Raw genomic sequence first — 18254 nt, 5'->3', positions numbered from 1 at the left:
TGCCTAAGATTGCATATATATCAGCAAAACTACAAGAAAAGTAGATGAAAAAACAAGCTGAGAATTGAAAAGAAAATTGTTGGGGTTGGCTTTGTTTAGTCATTCTTTCACACTCACTAAATTTTATAATATAGGCAAGATGGTCACGTATTTGAAAAACACATGAAGAGTTGGGGGAGCTAACTCAGTCTGGGACTTCGAACCCACCATATTTCTAATTATTTCTCTCAATTATTTCATAAATCTGGGCTGGCTATGATTATGACTGATTATTTTGTCATATAGTTTGAGCTACAATTATTATACAAAATACTGTGATTATTATTGGACCTTGTAGATCAATTAGGTGGGTTTGGTTGACTGTGAAAGCTACAGCAACGGAGATTGTAAATAATGTGATCTGGCTAACAAGTCATTAGAACTTTTGAACCTGAGATAATGCCATATTACAGCAATAATTTATTCAGGATGGTTTTAAATAATAGGGGTATGATTAGTATTTAAATTTGGCCATGGCACCTCCTAGCTCTAAAATTAGGTGCCCTTGGTTATTAAATTCCTGGGATTTTTGGTCCCTTGATTTTTTTTTCCCCTTGTTTTGGAAGTTCACCTATTTTTATATTGCTGATTTAACAATAATAATCTTTAATCACTGCACACACTTAACATAATAGTCACTCCACATGTATAAGTACTTGTGGGGTGTAAGGGGAGCAAGAGCTTGAAGTTCAAGACATTAGACTAAAGTAGATTTCTGTCTAAAATAAAAAAAAATATAAAAAAAAAACAATGCTAATCTTTTGAGTGCATTTTTTTTGTTTTGTTTTGTTTTGTTTTTTTGTGGAGAAGCAATAATGTTAATCTTAATGCTACTAGCGGCATTATTGAGCTTCTAAATTTTGATATTTGAATATAATTTATTCTGATACTAGATACGCAAAGATTGGTAATATAAGACCAATAAGGCAATCCACAACCATATAAATTTCAAGATTTTATCGTCCTTTTTTTTTTTTGTTAATATGCTTCAAAAAGTGAAATTATTACATTATAGATTCAGACACTAACTAAAAAAGTAATAATAATAATAAAAAGCTTATTGGAAACTAAATACTCGATTCAATTTTGAGTAGTTGTGACATTACTATCGCAATAGACAAGATAAGCTACAAGCATTTACCCAATATTATATTAAATTTTCATTCTTGTGATAACTAACGCTCTGTTTGTTTCAACATCAACGTTTTTTGAAAAATTGTTCATTTTTCGAAGAGCATTTTTTAGAAAACTATATCATTTTTCAGTATTTGGTAACGACCTTGAAAATAAGTTTGAGAATGTTTTCTTGTGTTTGGTATGCAAATTTTTATTTTTATTTTTTATATCTCTTATGTAATTTAAAACATGCGTATTATGTAAACTAACTAATGTAATCAATATTATTAAAAAAAAAAAAAACCAAGAATGAATTTGGTTTTCATACTAAAATTTTGACAATAGATACAATAAAAATTAGTTGTCAAATTTTCATAATCTCTACCACTCATTTTGCTCATATATATGGACAAGAACGTCCACACACACACACACACACACACACACACACATATCAACATTTTGTCTATATACATAAAATTGACAGGGAAATACATTTTTAATAAGTACAAAATAACAATAACTTTTCATTGTCTACTCTTTTTGCTGGTACACTAATTGTCTACTATGGCCAACTAGAAGTCCTTAATATTACTCAAAATTATGTATTTATATAATGTATTTACATAATATATTATCACTACATAGTATCTGTATAATGTATCTATCAACAAAAAAGATTGTCCTATGTAAAAGCAATTTAGAGCCACATAGGCACTATGTTTAAAATTTTCATCTTTTGCTTCATTCATTCATTCATTCTTCTTTTTTATTTTTTATTTTTTTATTTTTTTAGTACTTTTATGTGCAAAAAAAACTTATACATGGAATCCATCAAACCAAAAATTTCTTAGAGAAAAAAAATAAAATAAACTTTGAAATTCAAAGTAAAGAATTGAGATTTTTGGTAGAGGAATGAATAATTACCGCTCCAAATATGTTCTCTTTTGCAAGTTGGTAGAGAGGAATGAAATAATTACTGAGTAATAAGGGAAAAAATCTACTAAAAGAACTGTGTTATAAAGGGAAAGAGAAATATGGAGAGAGAGTGAGGGAGAGAGATCTATGGAAGAAGAGAGACAAGAGTGAGTGACAGTGAGGGTGTGAGTAAAGAAAAAGAAAAGGAAAAAGAGAGAGTGAGAGTGAGAGAGCGTACTGTGAGAGAGAGATTGTTTTCTAAAAATTTTTTTTGGAAAACAAGCTATAAAAAACAAGCCTTATTTTTATTAGGATTTTTCATTAACTAAAGATAATTTTCCATTGACCACTTTTTTTTTTTGTTCTACCAAACACTGAAAAATGTAAAAAACTATCTTTACAGAAATTTTTCCAGCAAAACAAACAGAGCGTAATTAATTATAACTCGAAATTAGGTAGTTTTGTTCATGAAGTTACTTTTTATAACATGAGCTGATTGAAATGTTTACAAACATTCTATGTATTTACGAAATCATTTGTTGTACGCCTGTACCTAATTCCAAAAAGTCAAAACTCCACAGCTAGCCCTGGCTGCTCTAGGATTTTTTATAGAGTCAATAAAAGATGAATCTTGTAGTCTATAAGGTTTTCTTATTACAAATTTGTTCATAGTACTAGCAAGACAATAAAAGATAAATTATTAATTTATTTGGCATATTGTTTCATAATATAATGAACATATTAATTATTGTTGAAAAGATGAAATTTTGGAAATTATTTATTATTTTTATATATAATAATCATTTTAATTATTGTTGTTAAGTGAACTTTAATTATTATTATTACTCAGAATTCTTTTATCTATTAGTTTGTCTTTACCCTTTACAATTCTTTATTTAACAATCCAATTCAACTTTGACAACTGCTGTTCTTTGTAATTGTATTAAGTGTACGTTTGGGTCTTGATTATAAGCCAACTTATTGCTTCTTTTTTTCCCTACTATTTCTATGGATCTCATGTGAGTTCATACTTATTTTATTTAGTTTTTACATTTTTATTTAGAGTACTTTCAGCAAAAAGATATATAAATTTCTATCTACATGAGTACTTTTCCCTACGATATATATATGGCTATGGCTAGCATCACCTCTAACAGCAAGCCATATTATTTATAAGGAGAAATCAAATTACATCAAGAACTTTGATGCACTTTTACGCTCTGCATGTAATTCACAATTCCTTTGTTCTCTGTGTTTGCAAATGTTATGGTATGAGAAGAATGATCAAGAGTCTTGTAATTCTACTAATATACTTTATGGTGTATTTAGCAAAGATATCTAGGTGGGGGAGGGGTGGGGGGCTATGGGGACCAGGACCCCCTTGACTTTTCAAAAAACCCTTCCTCCCTTTTGCTTTTTTGGTAAAAAAAAAATTGAACATAAATTTCAATAATGGCCTCCCCTAGATTTTTACTAAAAACACATAATGCATTTATATATTTGACTAATGCATTTTTTGTTTCCTCCAATTATTATTATGTCATAGATAGCTCATTAAGTTAAAGTGTATTAAATGTAGGGCAACACTTAAATACAGTACTTTAGGTGTTGTTACTTAGGTATCTTTTTTCAGATTTAGCCATGTGGTTATTTAACTAAAAAATACACTTTCAACTCATGAAAAAAAAAATCCACATAGCAAAATCTTAAGAAGAGAACCTAAGAAACAACACCTAAGTACTATACCTAAATCTTGCCCCTAAATGTATACCATACATAATTTAATTGTGTTTTATTTTAATTAAATTGATTTATATATTTTTAGACATGACAAGACTCCTTTTTTTCTTCTTATAAAGAGGTAAAGACTTATTTGATATAAATATTTTTATTTTTGTAAGAAAATATCATATATTAAATCAAAATTACAAACATTCCATAAATAAGTAATAAATAAATATTTTATATATATGTTTGTGTGTGTGTGTGTGTGTGTTATTCTTTGGATTTAATTTAATTTTTTTTATATTTAGCTTGACCCCTTGAAAAATATTTCTGGCTCTGCCACTATATCTATGCTAGGGTTTGAGAAGAGTTTGGATGTTATAAATCCAATTTAATTATGTGTTTATCCAACAAATTTAAGTGTATGTCTTTGTTTTATTTTAATAAATCAACAAAATGCATTGGCATTTCATACCACCATTTTCCGATTTGACTTGTGCAACCCTATTAATGGTAGAACAAACAAGCATATTTGAGTTTTTAAAATATAAATGGAATAGATTTAGAATGGAATGAGGCTGTAACCTATGCAATGCACAAGAAAGTTTAATAAAATACGGTTTTTTCTTATTTTTATTTTTGTTGTCTAAATGTGAAATTGGATAATTATGGATGCTAATTGCTAATTGAGCTACAAGGCTCTTAACAATTTATGATATTTATTATGGTTGGGAGTGAGGGGTTTGAACCCTAAATATCTTCATTCGATAGTTGGTCATCTTATTTAGGATACTCAAGTTTTTGTAAACTCCTTACAAAGCTTTAGATTTTCTCATACCTATAGGCAAGGTAATTCTATCATTGATGCCTTGACAAAGAAAGCTAGATTTGGTTCTTCATTAACTATTTGGATGGAGTCTGTTCCTCCTAATATATGTACTCTTGTTTCAGCTGACAAGCCTTTTCTTGATTAATAAAACCTCTCCAAACCGATTCTCATAAAAAAAGAAGAAGTTATTAATGGACATTTATTATAATTATATTTTATCTCTGATCAAAAAAATAATTGTTTTTGTATATGAAACTATATATTCTACCATTTAAAGAGATAAGATCAACTAAAAGCTATATATATTAAATGTAATAGGTTTTGGCACATATCTGACATGTGAAATATTTTGAGGGATAAGATTTGAATTTTTTTTCCCGGAACTAATCCATTACCATTCCTATATAATAAAATAAAAACAAAACATTTTTTTTAAAATAATTTTATATATATTGGTTGATAAAATCCACAAACCAACCTATAACCATCTCTTTTCACACCGTAACTATCTTAAACACCGACTAATTTTTTTTTTTTTGTTTTGGTGAGGGGGGTTGGGTTTGGTATTTGTTCTTTTATATAATTATATAGATCTTATACATACATTATGTGCTAATGTGAAACTTATGTAGCATTTAAGTATTGCCAAGTTTCCCTTTTACGTAAAGTATGAAGATTAAACAAAGATCAATTAAATATTTTTAATAAAATTACAGAAAAGGACAACCACACTAATTTAATTCACTAGTCATGGTTAAGAGAAGTATCATCATTAACAACTTTGAAAGTTGGGTTGGTAAACACAATATCAAATATATAGTAGAACCATTTGAGGAAGTGATGCAAACTCAATTCTTCTGTAACTATGCATATTTTTCCATAACTTACTATTGAAGTGGTCTTCCGTAAATTGTGAACAATTACTTTTATATAAACAGACTACTTTTCTTTATTACTCATAATTAATCACGTAGGAATTATTATAAAATTGTGCATTAGGTTTTCTTATGCAAAGTACATGATATGAGCATAGGGTCTCCACTCATCTAAACCATTCAATACTCCGTACCATTATTTATAGCCACTCAAAAACGTAATTAGCAACAATCATAAACCCCACATATGATTGGCAGTATCTCCATCGGTTTGCTTTCCAACTAGGAGGCCAATAATGCTTGGATTTATAGATTGGCTTTTACTCTCAAAAGCAACAATGGTTTGTCCAGAATGATTTCCTGGTAGCGCACTTAACCCCAACATCAATCTTAGCCTAATAAAATGAACAATAATGCTAGTATTACACTCACAAACACACATTTTGTCGCAATTATCTTATGTGACAGATTGTGATTGACTGTTTGTTAATATCATATGTACCTATTATTTTTTCTCTACCACTCATAGTCTGTCATGTAAGATAATTGTGGCAAAATGTGTGTATTTGTGTATAGCATTATTGTAAAATGGAATCACATCACAAATTACATATCAAATATTGAGTCAGCATCCAACAAATCTTAATGTCCTTACAGAGAATGCACCATAATACCATTGATTTTGGGAGGGGGGGAGGGGGGGTGTTAATAGTCTGTAGCATTCACCCTTGATAATGGATGTTGATGAAGTGGAATTTATAATGATTAAGAAACTTTTTTTTAATACCAGATTATGAAACCTTACATATATTGATACTTTGCTCAGCCCCTACAATATTAAGTTGATTAAGTCAAGTACGAATCCCTCGTTGTGTTACCTTAAAAGATATAATAAATCTAAGGACATAACTTTTATTACAATTTGTTGAAGTTATAGATTATGAGCGGCGGATAATTGCTTTTATATGTTCTCCACTTTTTTTTTTTTTAAAAAAAAAACTTATGGTTGACCACTTCAATAAGTTCTTAAAAAAATTGTGAAAAAATAAATATCAATTGAAGATATGGGACCCTCAAAAAAATTGAAGATATGGGAATATGTTATTACCACATACAAATACACATATTTTGCCACAACTATCTTACGTAGCAAATTGTGATTAATTATATCATTTTTGCAAGGACCAATAATTTTTTCTCTACCCTTAGTAGTTTGTTGTGTAGGACAATTATGGTAAAATTTGTGCGTTTGTTTGTACCATTATCGAAAAATGGAATCACATCACAAATAACTTATCAAATATAGAGTCAGCATCCAACAAATATTAATGTCCCAACAGAGAATGCACCATGACACCATTGATCCCTTGATTCTTTCTTCTTTTTTTTTTTTTGGGGGGGGTGGGGGGTGTTGTTCGGGGCGGTGTTAATAATCATTATTAACACAGGAGTTGATGGTAGAGAAACAAAAGTAGGATATAAAGCAAAAAATGTTCCAATTTTGTTAAACAAAAAGAAATTTGTTAGACCCTTGATAATGGATGTTGATGAACTGCAAACTATAATTATTATTAAACTTAAAATTTTTTAATTTTTTTTTTATACCAGATTACAAAACCTTGCATATATTGATACTTTGCTCAACTCCTAGAATATTATGTTAGTTAGGTAAAGTTCTCCTTCCCTCTCCATACAACGATATAATAAATCTAGAGATATAATTTATATTTTAACTTGTTGAAGTTATCCATTATAACTGATGGACCATCACTTTTACATATTTCCGCTACTGTTTTTTAACTTACAATCGACCAATTCAATAAATTGTGCAAAAAAAAAACTATAAAATAAAATAAAATTGTAAGCATGGGAATATGCCTGTATAGCCTAAAAATTATTCAGTCGAGAGTACAGTCCGCCTGCCTCTCATTGAAGCGGACAAAACCTACAAGTGGGAATTGTCTTTATGTGAGAGGAGGACGGAGTTGGGACTCCACCCAATGGACATTAAAAAAAAAAAAAAAAAAGAATAAAAAGAGAGATTATTTGCAGAAAATTCATGCGGTTAGATTCAATGACCAAAGGACAACTATCTCCCTGGCATCTATTAAGACATTTAAACTAAAAATAAAATAAAATCTAGAACTATAAATTTTTTTACAACTTCTTATTACAATTGTGACATAATAGAGTGTGATTGGTATAAAAAATAATAAATTTACCTGTAAATAATTATTAATTACTCATATTCTGTTACGTCAAAGTTGTAACGAAAAAATTGTAAAATAAATTGTGATACTACAAAAAAATCAACTCTCTCTGCCACGTCCCGTCCTGAAGAATACTTTCGGCCTCCTATGTTCAGTAAAATCTATCTATCATCAAATCATGAAATATATTTAAATGCCGCCAGCTACAATTTGAGGTTGAGAGACTTCAATGAAGTAAAAGATTTTGTTGTGTTCCGACGAACAAAATTAGAGTTTTAACATAGATTTTAGCTATCTTAACTGGTAAAGTCTTTGACAGTTGAATAAGAGGTTTAGGGTTCAATTCCCACCTACACCAAAAACTGATTGGTGTCTTGGTCTGATGATAAAGAGCTATCATCAGGAGCGGACGCTATAGGTTAAAACTCTCTCTCAAAAAAAAAAAAATTATAGCTTTAATCATTTTTTTTTTTTAGTATACTAAATATTTTTAATACACACGGAAAAGAGAAAAGAAGATTTTAAAGAAACTTAAGATTTGTTTGGTTTGCGAGGTCCACGTCTCACGTCTGCTTTCTTTTTTTCTTTTTTTTTTTCAGCTCAGTGCAAATAGACAAATGAACATTTCTAAAAGTAGTGAACAATAATGAACAGTAATCAGAAAATATTTTTTTTATTATTTTCAATAAAATAAACATTATCCAAACACACTTATAATAGTATTTATTCCAAAAGTCTAGCTTTAATCTACTTTAATCCAATAGAGCAATGCTAGAGCTTTAAGGGACACAACCGCACCCACACACTTTGCTTAAACATTAAAGACCCACTCTGGACGGTCCAAATCCGAGTGAGTGTATTTGCATTCATTCTCATCTCTCATTCAGTCAGTCATTCACCACTTGTTTTGTGAACTTAAAGTGGGGTCAAAAAATACATGCGGCACACACTTGAATGCAAATTGGGAATTATATCAATCATATTTATGCGTACAGTTGTATAACACAAACCAAAGCCACATATAGGTAGCGTGATTCCAAAGAAACAAAAGCCCCAAAGTGCGTAACTTTCATCATCCATCGTCAATGACAAATGATGTAAAGTCAAAAAATTAGTCACCACGAAATCCTTACTTTGAAAGGGAGTCTACCGCAGCATTCGTCAAAGAGTAAGTCACCATCCAATGTTGTATACCGTCACATCCACCAGAGTATAAATCAATTCAAAGCCCAGTGTTTTGGAATAGTATATATATTAAATAAATACAATAGTATTTCAACCAACATTGGCTCCATAATAATTATGATGTTATTTATTTTTTTGTGTAAGTAAAATTAAACTCCCAATTTCTTATTCGATAATAAGAGACTACAATTGAGTTAACAATTGATTTTTTACTTCCCTTAGAAGATATTTACAAGTTGGTTCAGATACATGTGGCTAATGAAAGAATTTTAACGTCAAAAAAATTTAATTTATACAACCACAAGCCTTATGAAGAGCTATGCCGGGACAACATCTGGTTCCAAAGGTGATGACCTGCCATCCACTGTGCCAGCCTCTGTGGTCTCTTTCGGCTCCTTATCTTCATCTTGGAACCCTTGCTTAAACCTATCATAATTTGTGGGCTCGCTTGACTTGAACGGGCGCTCCCCTAATATTCGAACCAGGTCTTCTTGATTAAGGACCTCCTTTTCAAGCAAAAGCTCTGCTACCTGCATTACATGCTCTTTGTGCTCCTCTATAAGCTGAATGGTGCGATCATAGGCCTTACCCACCCATTCTCTAACTTCCCCGTCGATAATTGCACCAGTCTTACTGCTGTAGGGCTTGGTCATCTCAAATGCATCATCCCTTTGAGGAAAAGAAAGAAGACCTACCTTGTCACTGAAACCATAAACTGCAACTTGGGCATAGGTCATCTTGGTCACTTTCTCCAAGTCATTCTGGGCTCCAGTTGAGATCTTCCCCAACAAAACCTGATCCAAGAGAAATATCACAGTACCATAATTAAATGGCTCAATGAGAATTTTATCAATCATGGCCAAACATAACCTAGTTTCTATACTTAAAGAAAAGTGGGCCTATAAAGGCAGACCAGCTCAATACCTACTAACCACGGCCTTATATGTTGGCCATTGCACAAAATTGCTTTAATGTATGTATACTTAAAAGTTAAAACACATATACCACAAATAACAAATGATGTGATAATTATAAACATTATGATCTCCCTGTTTAAGTACCGTTCACATGGTATTCATGAAATGGATAATATATACATATCAGATTTTAAACTACAGGGAAACACAGCATCCAGGAAATTAGAAATTTCTGTTTCCCCCCTTTCTTCTGCAAGGAATGATATGTTCCACAAAAGGTAATATTTCACATGAAGAAAGTGAGAAACAAAGTATTGACATTCCCTACTGTCTAGATCTAAACCTCAAGAGTTGAGTCTTTTTATATTGGGAATAGGATGCACCTGGTGGTTCTTGAACCCACAACCTCATTCTCTACCTCACTCTTTCAAGTTCAGTCTTAAGTTTCATGTTCTATCCTTTTTGGAGGAAATTTGCCATTTAACATGATTTTTGAAACATTTTGTTAGTAAGCACGTTTTTGAAACTAGTTTGTAAACTAGCATCTCGAGTCTTTGAGACTTGATTTGTAGTGCTGGCATGGAATAATTTATCCACATGGAACCCGAATTCTATAAAAGTAAATCTGAGGAAGAAGAAGAAGTAGATCCAACGAAGAAATCCGAGCAGATCCGACAAAGAAGAACAGAGAACGGCAGAAAACGCAGGAACTCAAGTCTTAGAGACTCGAGTTCCGCATGGATTTTCTTCCACATTAGATTGCCACCACTTGCAACTTGAGTCTTTAGAGTCTCAAGTTCCATTTTTGAACTCGAGTTTCAGAGCCCAAAGTGCTAGTTTGCTAAATAGTTTTGCAAACTTGACAACTAACTAAGATGTTCCAAAAATAAAGCTAGATGCCAAAAAAATTCATCCTTTTTTGACTGGTAATGTAATTGTAAAAGAATAACCATTTAAAGACCGAAATAGTGTCTGTTCACACTAACTACTTAAACATCCAAATATTGTTGAGAGATTCAGGGGAGAGGGGATGAAATAGACATAGCTCTTCAATCAATTGTCATGGAACATTCATTACCTATATAAATAAATAAAAACTTTTACAAAACTACTTTGTGCTAGTGGTCTTATCAACTTTCTACACGCAGACACAAACATATAAAGTTCTATGCTCTGTTTATTGCCAAGATGTCACTGGAAAAGAGGAGGAAAATTAGAATCTCATATAATTTCAGAACCTGAAAGTTACATTCCTTACAGCTTCTAAGCAATGAAAATGATCATTATCTATCGATAAATAAAAACCATAAGAACGAAAACACAATAACATTAGTGAAAGAGAAACGAAGTACATTACGTACAACCAATCACATGGTAGATAAATTATGCACAACATAGTTCAGACCCACACCTCATGGCTCACTATATTTGTCAATTGAAGAGTTGAAGCTAAACTGTATTTCAAAATCTCAATTAAGAGAAATTCTTTGAAAAAGTGCATATACATACCCTGATAATAGATCAGTATGTACCACTTTTAAGCAAGTCCCCACTAACTCAACCAGAAAAAATGCAGAAAGAAGGGAAAGAGGATCAGTAAAATCACCTGCTCAGAAGCTCGACCACCGAGGGTCATGCAAGTCACATCAAAGAGCTGCTCTTTGGTCATTAATAGATTTTCATTGGGAACATATTGAGCAAAACCCAGTGCCGCAGTACCACGGGGAACAATGGTAACTTTAAGCAAGGGTTCAGCATGTTCCAAGAACCATCCAGCAACAGCATGACCAGACTCATGGTAAGCAACAGTACGCCGTTCCAACTTGCTTATTACCTGCAGAAAGAAATGGGTAGTGGTTAACATGTCTTAAAAAAAAATGGACTTAATAATGGCTAATGGCTTTATTGTTAAGAGTTTAAGTCCACCATCAAATTACTGATGCCATCAGCACACAGGAATTTACAATACACTGCAGGTCCATCGCCAAATCAACTGCTGCCGTCAGCAGTTAACAGAATTATTCCATATGCCAACATTTATGCAGCTATCTTTTAATATTTGGTTGTTAACCTCAAAAAAGTTAAGTTTTTCAACACTTAAAGTCTGAAAAACACTTACACAGAGACAAAAAAATCAACTCATTTACAAAGAAGTAAACATCAACCAACCAAGTCAGTGGGCGATGGCAAATACTCCAGATGAGAAATAAGTAAAATATGAACCAACCAGGTTACTGTGGGGTGGCAACTATTCCAGTACTCCCATTCAGAACTATAGACCAGTATCAATAAAAAACTTTTTTTTTCTCTGCTTAAATAGCAAAACTTTCAAAAAATGATGCCCTTTCACCCTTGAAATCTAATTTGTCATAACTTACAAATATCATATTTAAAATTCAATTCTCTCTATAGTTTAGTGTTTGTGAAATGTACACAAAGCCACTGTCATTTATAGGCTATAGTTTGGTCACTGGAGGATCCTAACAAGCACATTTGAGAAAGATTTGAAACCAGGGCCTCCCAACAAGGTAAAAAAATGGCAGCACCCGGGAAAGAGCTCACTAAAGTGACTAAAGCTAGCCAGTGAGCTTTTGCTCTTAGTGATTAATCTATCCCTTCCTTTCCTTATCTGTCAGTGGGCTTGAGGCTTAAAACACTGGGAGAACTCTTTAGCTGTTGTCACAGAATTAGAGGCTGCAAATTGTTGCAAAACTCTAATGAACTAAACTAAAGAAGACAAGAGAAAAAAAGAGTTCTGGTTTTCTTTCATTTAAGATTTTGTTTTCACTTTTGACATCAGACAATAAAATTCTTTAGAGACTTCAAATTCCCAGAAAGAAGTCTTTTTTCAGTACATTTAATAATGAGTTCTAGGTTAAAGGGCTTTTACAAGTCAAAGATTAAGAGCTTGATAGAGTAATATGTTCTGCAAAATACTCAACTTCTACCAAGAGATAGTTTAAGTGAGAAAATTTGGGAACGCTTCTAACATATAAACTAATAATAAAATCAAATCAATTTGAAATGTAGCTTTGGAGATTAGTAAAAAATATACACCCAGAGTCAACTGCTTTTTCCGAGGGTACGGCAGTCATACTGAGTATATGCATACAACATTAGTACAATGTTCTATATAAACAAGTACATGCATGAGATAGAGATTACCCTGTTCTTCTTTTCAAGACCACCTATAACTCTGTCTATAGCTGCCTCAAAATGTTCCATCGTAATCACTGCACTCTCATTCCTCGCGGCAATTAAAGCAGCTTCATTGCAAACATTAGCAATGTCTGCTCCAGCAAATCCAGGAGTAAGGGCAGCAAGCCTTTGAGAGTAGTATGATGGCTCATGATCCAGTTTCAGCTTCTTCAGATAAATTTGAAAAATCTGATTACGACCTTTGATGTCAGGTTTATCAATTGTAATTTGACGATCAAACCGACCAGGCCTCAACAAGGCTTTATCTAAAATGTCGGGCCTATTTGTACCAGCAAGTACAACAACTCCTGTAGTGGTTCCAAAACCATCCATCTCTACAAGTAATTGGTTGAGAGTACTTTCACGCTCATCATTTCCACCTGAGAAACCTCCACGCCCCCTAGCCCGACCAATTGCATCTATCTCATCAATAAATATTATACTGGGTGCACATTGTCTTGCCTCTTGAAATAAGCTTCGAACCCTTGATGGCCCAACACCAACGAACATTTCCATAAAATCTGACCCAGATATAGATAAAAAAGGGACAGCAGATTCACCTGCAGTTGCCTTTGCAAGAAGCGTCTTCCCAGTGCCTGGAGGGCCCACAAGAAGTGCACCTTTTGGAATTTTCGCTCCTAATTCCTCATACTTCTTTGGATTCTTGAGGAAATGAACAAACTCCATGATTTCTTGCTTTGCCTCATCACAGCCAGCTACATCTTTAAAATATACCTGGACACCATATGAGAATTCAAAAGGGATGATCATGCTGATTAGCTCTCTTGAATTTCATTTGCTATCATTTTGAAAAACAAGATAAGATACAATAAATGTGATAATGCAAAGTGGAGTAACGGAACCCCAGAATAACCTTGTTTTTTGCGTTCTTATCCACTTTTGTAATATGAGCTTTTCCAATGTTGAATATTCCACGGCCACCTTTTCCACCAGAACCACCAACACCAAATCCACTTTGCATTCTTCGCCCCATGAACCAAAGGGATCCTAAAAGCAATACTGTTGGCGCAAACCTCATCAATTCTTGGTACCAATTCACTTGAGAAGCATATGTTACAGGAACATAATCATGAGGGTCAATCCCTAATGCTTCTTGCGCTTCCTGCAGCTTCTCCTCAAAAGATTCAACACTTCCAATGTTAAAATAGAATTTATACTGGCTTGCATTTCCATTTGTAGGGGTACCATTGATAGGACTTTGGGCAACATCGTCATTGGTCTGATTTTTAACACGTGGTGAGCTCCTCACATACACTTTTGCAACTGATTTGTTTGTAACAACAATGCGATCCACCAGGCCAGGTTCAAGTAGCTTGTTTTTGAATTCTTGGAAGCTAATCTGAGCAAAGACATCAATAAGCTATCAAAGAGTTATAGGAATAAAATATTACAAAAACCAAAAGACAAATCAGAAACAATTAGAAATAATTTATCCATATCTAGAGGGGGAACAGTGTCCATTTGGGAACAACTTATCTAGGCTTTTTACTAAAAGTGTGCTAAAGTATACTTGTATTTAAAAGAAGTGAGGTTTTAAAAAATTATACATAAAAGTAAAACATTGTACATAAAAGCTAAAAGCTAAAAGTTGAGTTTATGAGCTCAAGCCAAACAGACACTCAAGAATATTCAATACCACAAAGTTCTTTCTTCATCCAATAATAATATTACAACATTCAAGATCATCAAGTTAAAAGAGGTCATTCATTGCATGCCTACATTAAAATTAAAAAGACTAAAGATTAATCAGTAATGTGCAGAAGTTGGACTCCAAACAAATATCATTGGAAAGTCAAACACCAAAATCATTAACACTCACATATACCAATAGGAGGGAAAGGAAGGTGCAATAATATTTTATCAGCAGCCAGAAGAAGGAAGCATGGAGCCATTGACCATGGTGCATACAAGTAAAATGAAATATAAATTGTTTACTATGCATACCAACTATTTCAAATATCCATTAGATTGGTATGTATGGTAAACCTGATGACAACAGACAAATACTGGTAGGTGACCTTAATTCACCAAAGGCAGTAACTTAATGCAATCTACACATCTACTAGAAACCAATAAACTCGTTGCTGAAATAGTACCGAACAATCTGACCTGCTTTTGATCACGAGGACTGAATAAAACTGATGAAAAGATAAAGGCAATGAACAGTAATGGAGTGATTAAACTTTGAAACTGCTTCACCAAGTTCTCCTGGGAATTCCCATGATCACCACTATTTGAGTCCCCTAGAGAGGTACACAAAATATGAACATCATACGACCACAAATGACACTTTAGCATTAAAATTTTAAAATTATAATTAAAAGAAAAAAAAGATCAGAAGCAAATAGAGAACATGCTGCTGTAAACCAAATGAACATTGAAAATGCAGTTCTGCCTCAAACTAAGGACTAGAATGAAGCTGTACAACGAATTGTTGGTCTTGGAATCATATTTAGCTGCCAGTCCTATCACCAGCATCATCTATATGACATTAACACTGACTCCACAGTTCTAGTTTGCCACAGCAACATTTCAACAACAAAGTACACCTACCACCAGTATCATATAAGGGATGATTGAAGGAAAGTATTAGCAATACTCAAACAAAACCAACTGCCAGAAGCCTTGTAGCTCAACTAGCAGGTTTCAAATGGAGACGCCTAGGTTCCTACAATGCATGAGTATGGATATGGGTATTGGTACGATAAGGGTATGGGTACGGGGATACAACATTTTTTGAAAAGCCTATGATTTGATACATCGGAGATACGGAAATTAATTAATATTTACCTTTAGGTATATTTAAATATTTTTGTACATAATTTAAGTTTATTTTAAGTTTTAAAATTAACAACAATAAAATGCTTGAAAACATATCTAAATTTAATTTAAAGGCAATACTAAACAACAAACAAGGACAATGACATTATAAAATGTTGTCTCAAATACAATGACTGAGACTGATTATTGGCAAATTTATCAGACACTTTTTGGGTATTCATTTTACCTACGAATTTCATGAACAATAAATATAAACTATATAACAGAATAACAGTAAACAAGTGTGCAATAGTATATCACAGTGGCTAACCAACAAACAATATTATATTGTATCACTATATCAATATCTCACAAGTCCACAGGCCACAATGATGCAATATATATCCTAATAAATTCCAAAGTCAGCAGGTAACTCAAGTCAAAACAAACAATATATAGCAACATAATTAAGGCCTAAGGGCAATAAGGCTAAAAGCCCAGGCCACTGAGCAAGTGAGCAGCAAAACTGCTGTATCCGTGCATTATAGCTAGGTTCAAATCCCCCTCTCCCAACTATCAAATTATCAAAAATATTTTTTTGATAAGCAATGGTTAAATCAAATCATCAAAAATATTTTAAAAAAAACAAACTATAATCATTGTTAATTAAATCCCATCAACAATCACATTTTGTCAGAAAATAGAGAGAGTGATAAATAAACTTCTTGGTATTATTGATGTGCAAAATTGCCATCACTAAGCACTCTTATACATAATAGTAAACACAGCTAAAACTAACTAAAAAAAGACTAACCAACTAGTTAACAAACTAACTAATTACTAAAAACACAAAAGCAAATGTGGAAAATATGTAGAGAAAATCTAACCTAAAAGCTACAATCTCTAATCTAAAGATACAATTTCTGATACCTTTAACCGGTTGAGCTTGCGAACAAATATATATTAGTAGTATAAACGCAAACCCCGAACGAAAATTCACAATAGAATTGATCAATGTTCAACACAATTTAGCATATATTACACAAAAAAGCATTAGACCTTACCTTTCGACTCGGATTTCTGTCCTTTCCCTTTCGGAACTTCCTTCCTGTCCTTCGGGTAGTAATTTTCATATTCTACTACATTCACAAATTATTCAAAATAAACAAATTGAAAATTTTCTTTTCAAAAAAAAAAAAAAAAAAAACTGATTGAAAAATCAGAGACGCTAATCATTGATTTACTTTTCTTTTTGGGCGCTTCGCTAGAGAAAAATCGGCGAACCCTAGGGTTTGCGATGACGGAACTGAAATTCGATAAGTACGAATTCGAAACGAGCTGCTTCCCGGCTCCAAAGGAAGTGACGAAGCCCCTCACAAGCCCTAATCCACCATCGAGACGTGAAATGCACGCACTTCCCGAAGAGGACAAATGCGATTCGTTCGGTAACAAACTCCTCTCAGTATAGTTACCAGAATTTAAATTCTGCGCAGCCAAACAAAGTTTGATTTTTTACACCAAAAATCATAAATATCTCATCTAAAAATAGCATAAATTTTCTTTATTCAAAAGATAGAGAGGGAGAGAAAGTTTACTCTTTGGAACGAGGAACGAGTGGAGCGAAAAAGAGAGCGTCCGATCCTTGAGAAAATCATTGTATCGATGATCGGTACATGAATTGGTTGACGCTTGTGTTGTGTATATAGTGTAATAGTACTTGAATGAGTATTAGACCCTGTTTGGTTGCCGAGAAAATTTCTAACTATGCTCCGGAAATTGAAAAATAAATGGAATGAGCTATATATCAATCTGCGTGGGAGAGGTATTAAGAGGAGCTGGGGAGTGAGCTATAAATGGAATTGGACCTCTGTGAATAACCGTACTTATTAGAGACCGCCTTCTTTTTTGTCTAAATTACTCGAATGCCCTTGGGAAAGGAGCATAGATACGCCATTTGCGTAGGTCTGTTTAGCCATTAATATTATGCTGAATTTTAATACAAAGAAAGGAATCAGGATTTATAACATAAAAATTATTCTCAAGCAGGCCCACTGCATGAAGTTTCTTTGACATTGGCTTTCAGGGGCCCTCTGGGTTTCTCTCAAACGGCCCAATTTCAATTGGACCTTCTATGTGAGTATTTCAAACCAAAGCTACTAGAGAAGAGAAGATAGAAGGTGAACCACATGCTCTTATTTTGCTGAAATTGAAAATTTTTTAATGAAAATACTGTAAATAAAGGTAAAAGTTAGCTGAAATAATACAATGAGATCCATGTTTTGTACCAAAAAGTGTACTGAGACCTCTGAATAGTTGTAAAAAAAATTTTGAAAAGTAAAATAAGCTGACAAATTTCATCAATGCCAAACGCACACTTAGTCTTAATTGACATCTAATGACAATAATAATAAGTTAAGAATCATGAGGTCACTTCATGGTAAATTCTCTGTTTCACCCTTAG

General features: G+C 32.8%; 1 protein-coding gene across 2 annotated transcripts; it reads right to left on the bottom strand.

Annotated features, from left to right (window-relative positions):
• Positions 1–9086: 9086 nt before the first annotated feature.
• LOC142610609 (ATP-dependent zinc metalloprotease FTSH 8, mitochondrial-like) lies at positions 9087–17636 on the bottom strand. 2 transcript variants are annotated; one of them, XM_075782470.1, is made up of 8 exons: positions 17389–17636; positions 17038–17278; positions 16858–16929; positions 15143–15276; positions 13887–14372; positions 12980–13747; positions 11421–11648; positions 9087–9691 (listed from the first exon to the last, which is right to left on the bottom strand). In XM_075782470.1, exons 1-8 carry the CDS (start codon positions 17446–17448, stop codon positions 9215–9217), a joined length of 2466 nt encoding a protein of 821 aa, XP_075638585.1. In that variant the 5' UTR covers positions 17449–17636; the 3' UTR covers positions 9087–9214. The 2 variants fall into 2 exon arrangements, with proteins under 2 accessions (XP_075638585.1, XP_075638586.1); XM_075782471.1 differs by lacking the exons at positions 15143–15276; positions 17389–17636 and having other exon boundaries at positions 17038–17177.
• Positions 17637–18254: the final 618 nt, after the last annotated feature.

The sequence above is a fragment of the Castanea sativa genome, chromosome 9, assembly GCF_040712315.1.
Source record: "Castanea sativa cultivar Marrone di Chiusa Pesio chromosome 9, ASM4071231v1".
Classification (NCBI taxonomy): Eukaryota; Viridiplantae; Streptophyta; class Magnoliopsida; order Fagales; family Fagaceae; genus Castanea; species Castanea sativa.
Note: the sequence above shows the minus strand (reverse complement) of the source record. Positions and strands in the feature narration are given on the sequence as shown.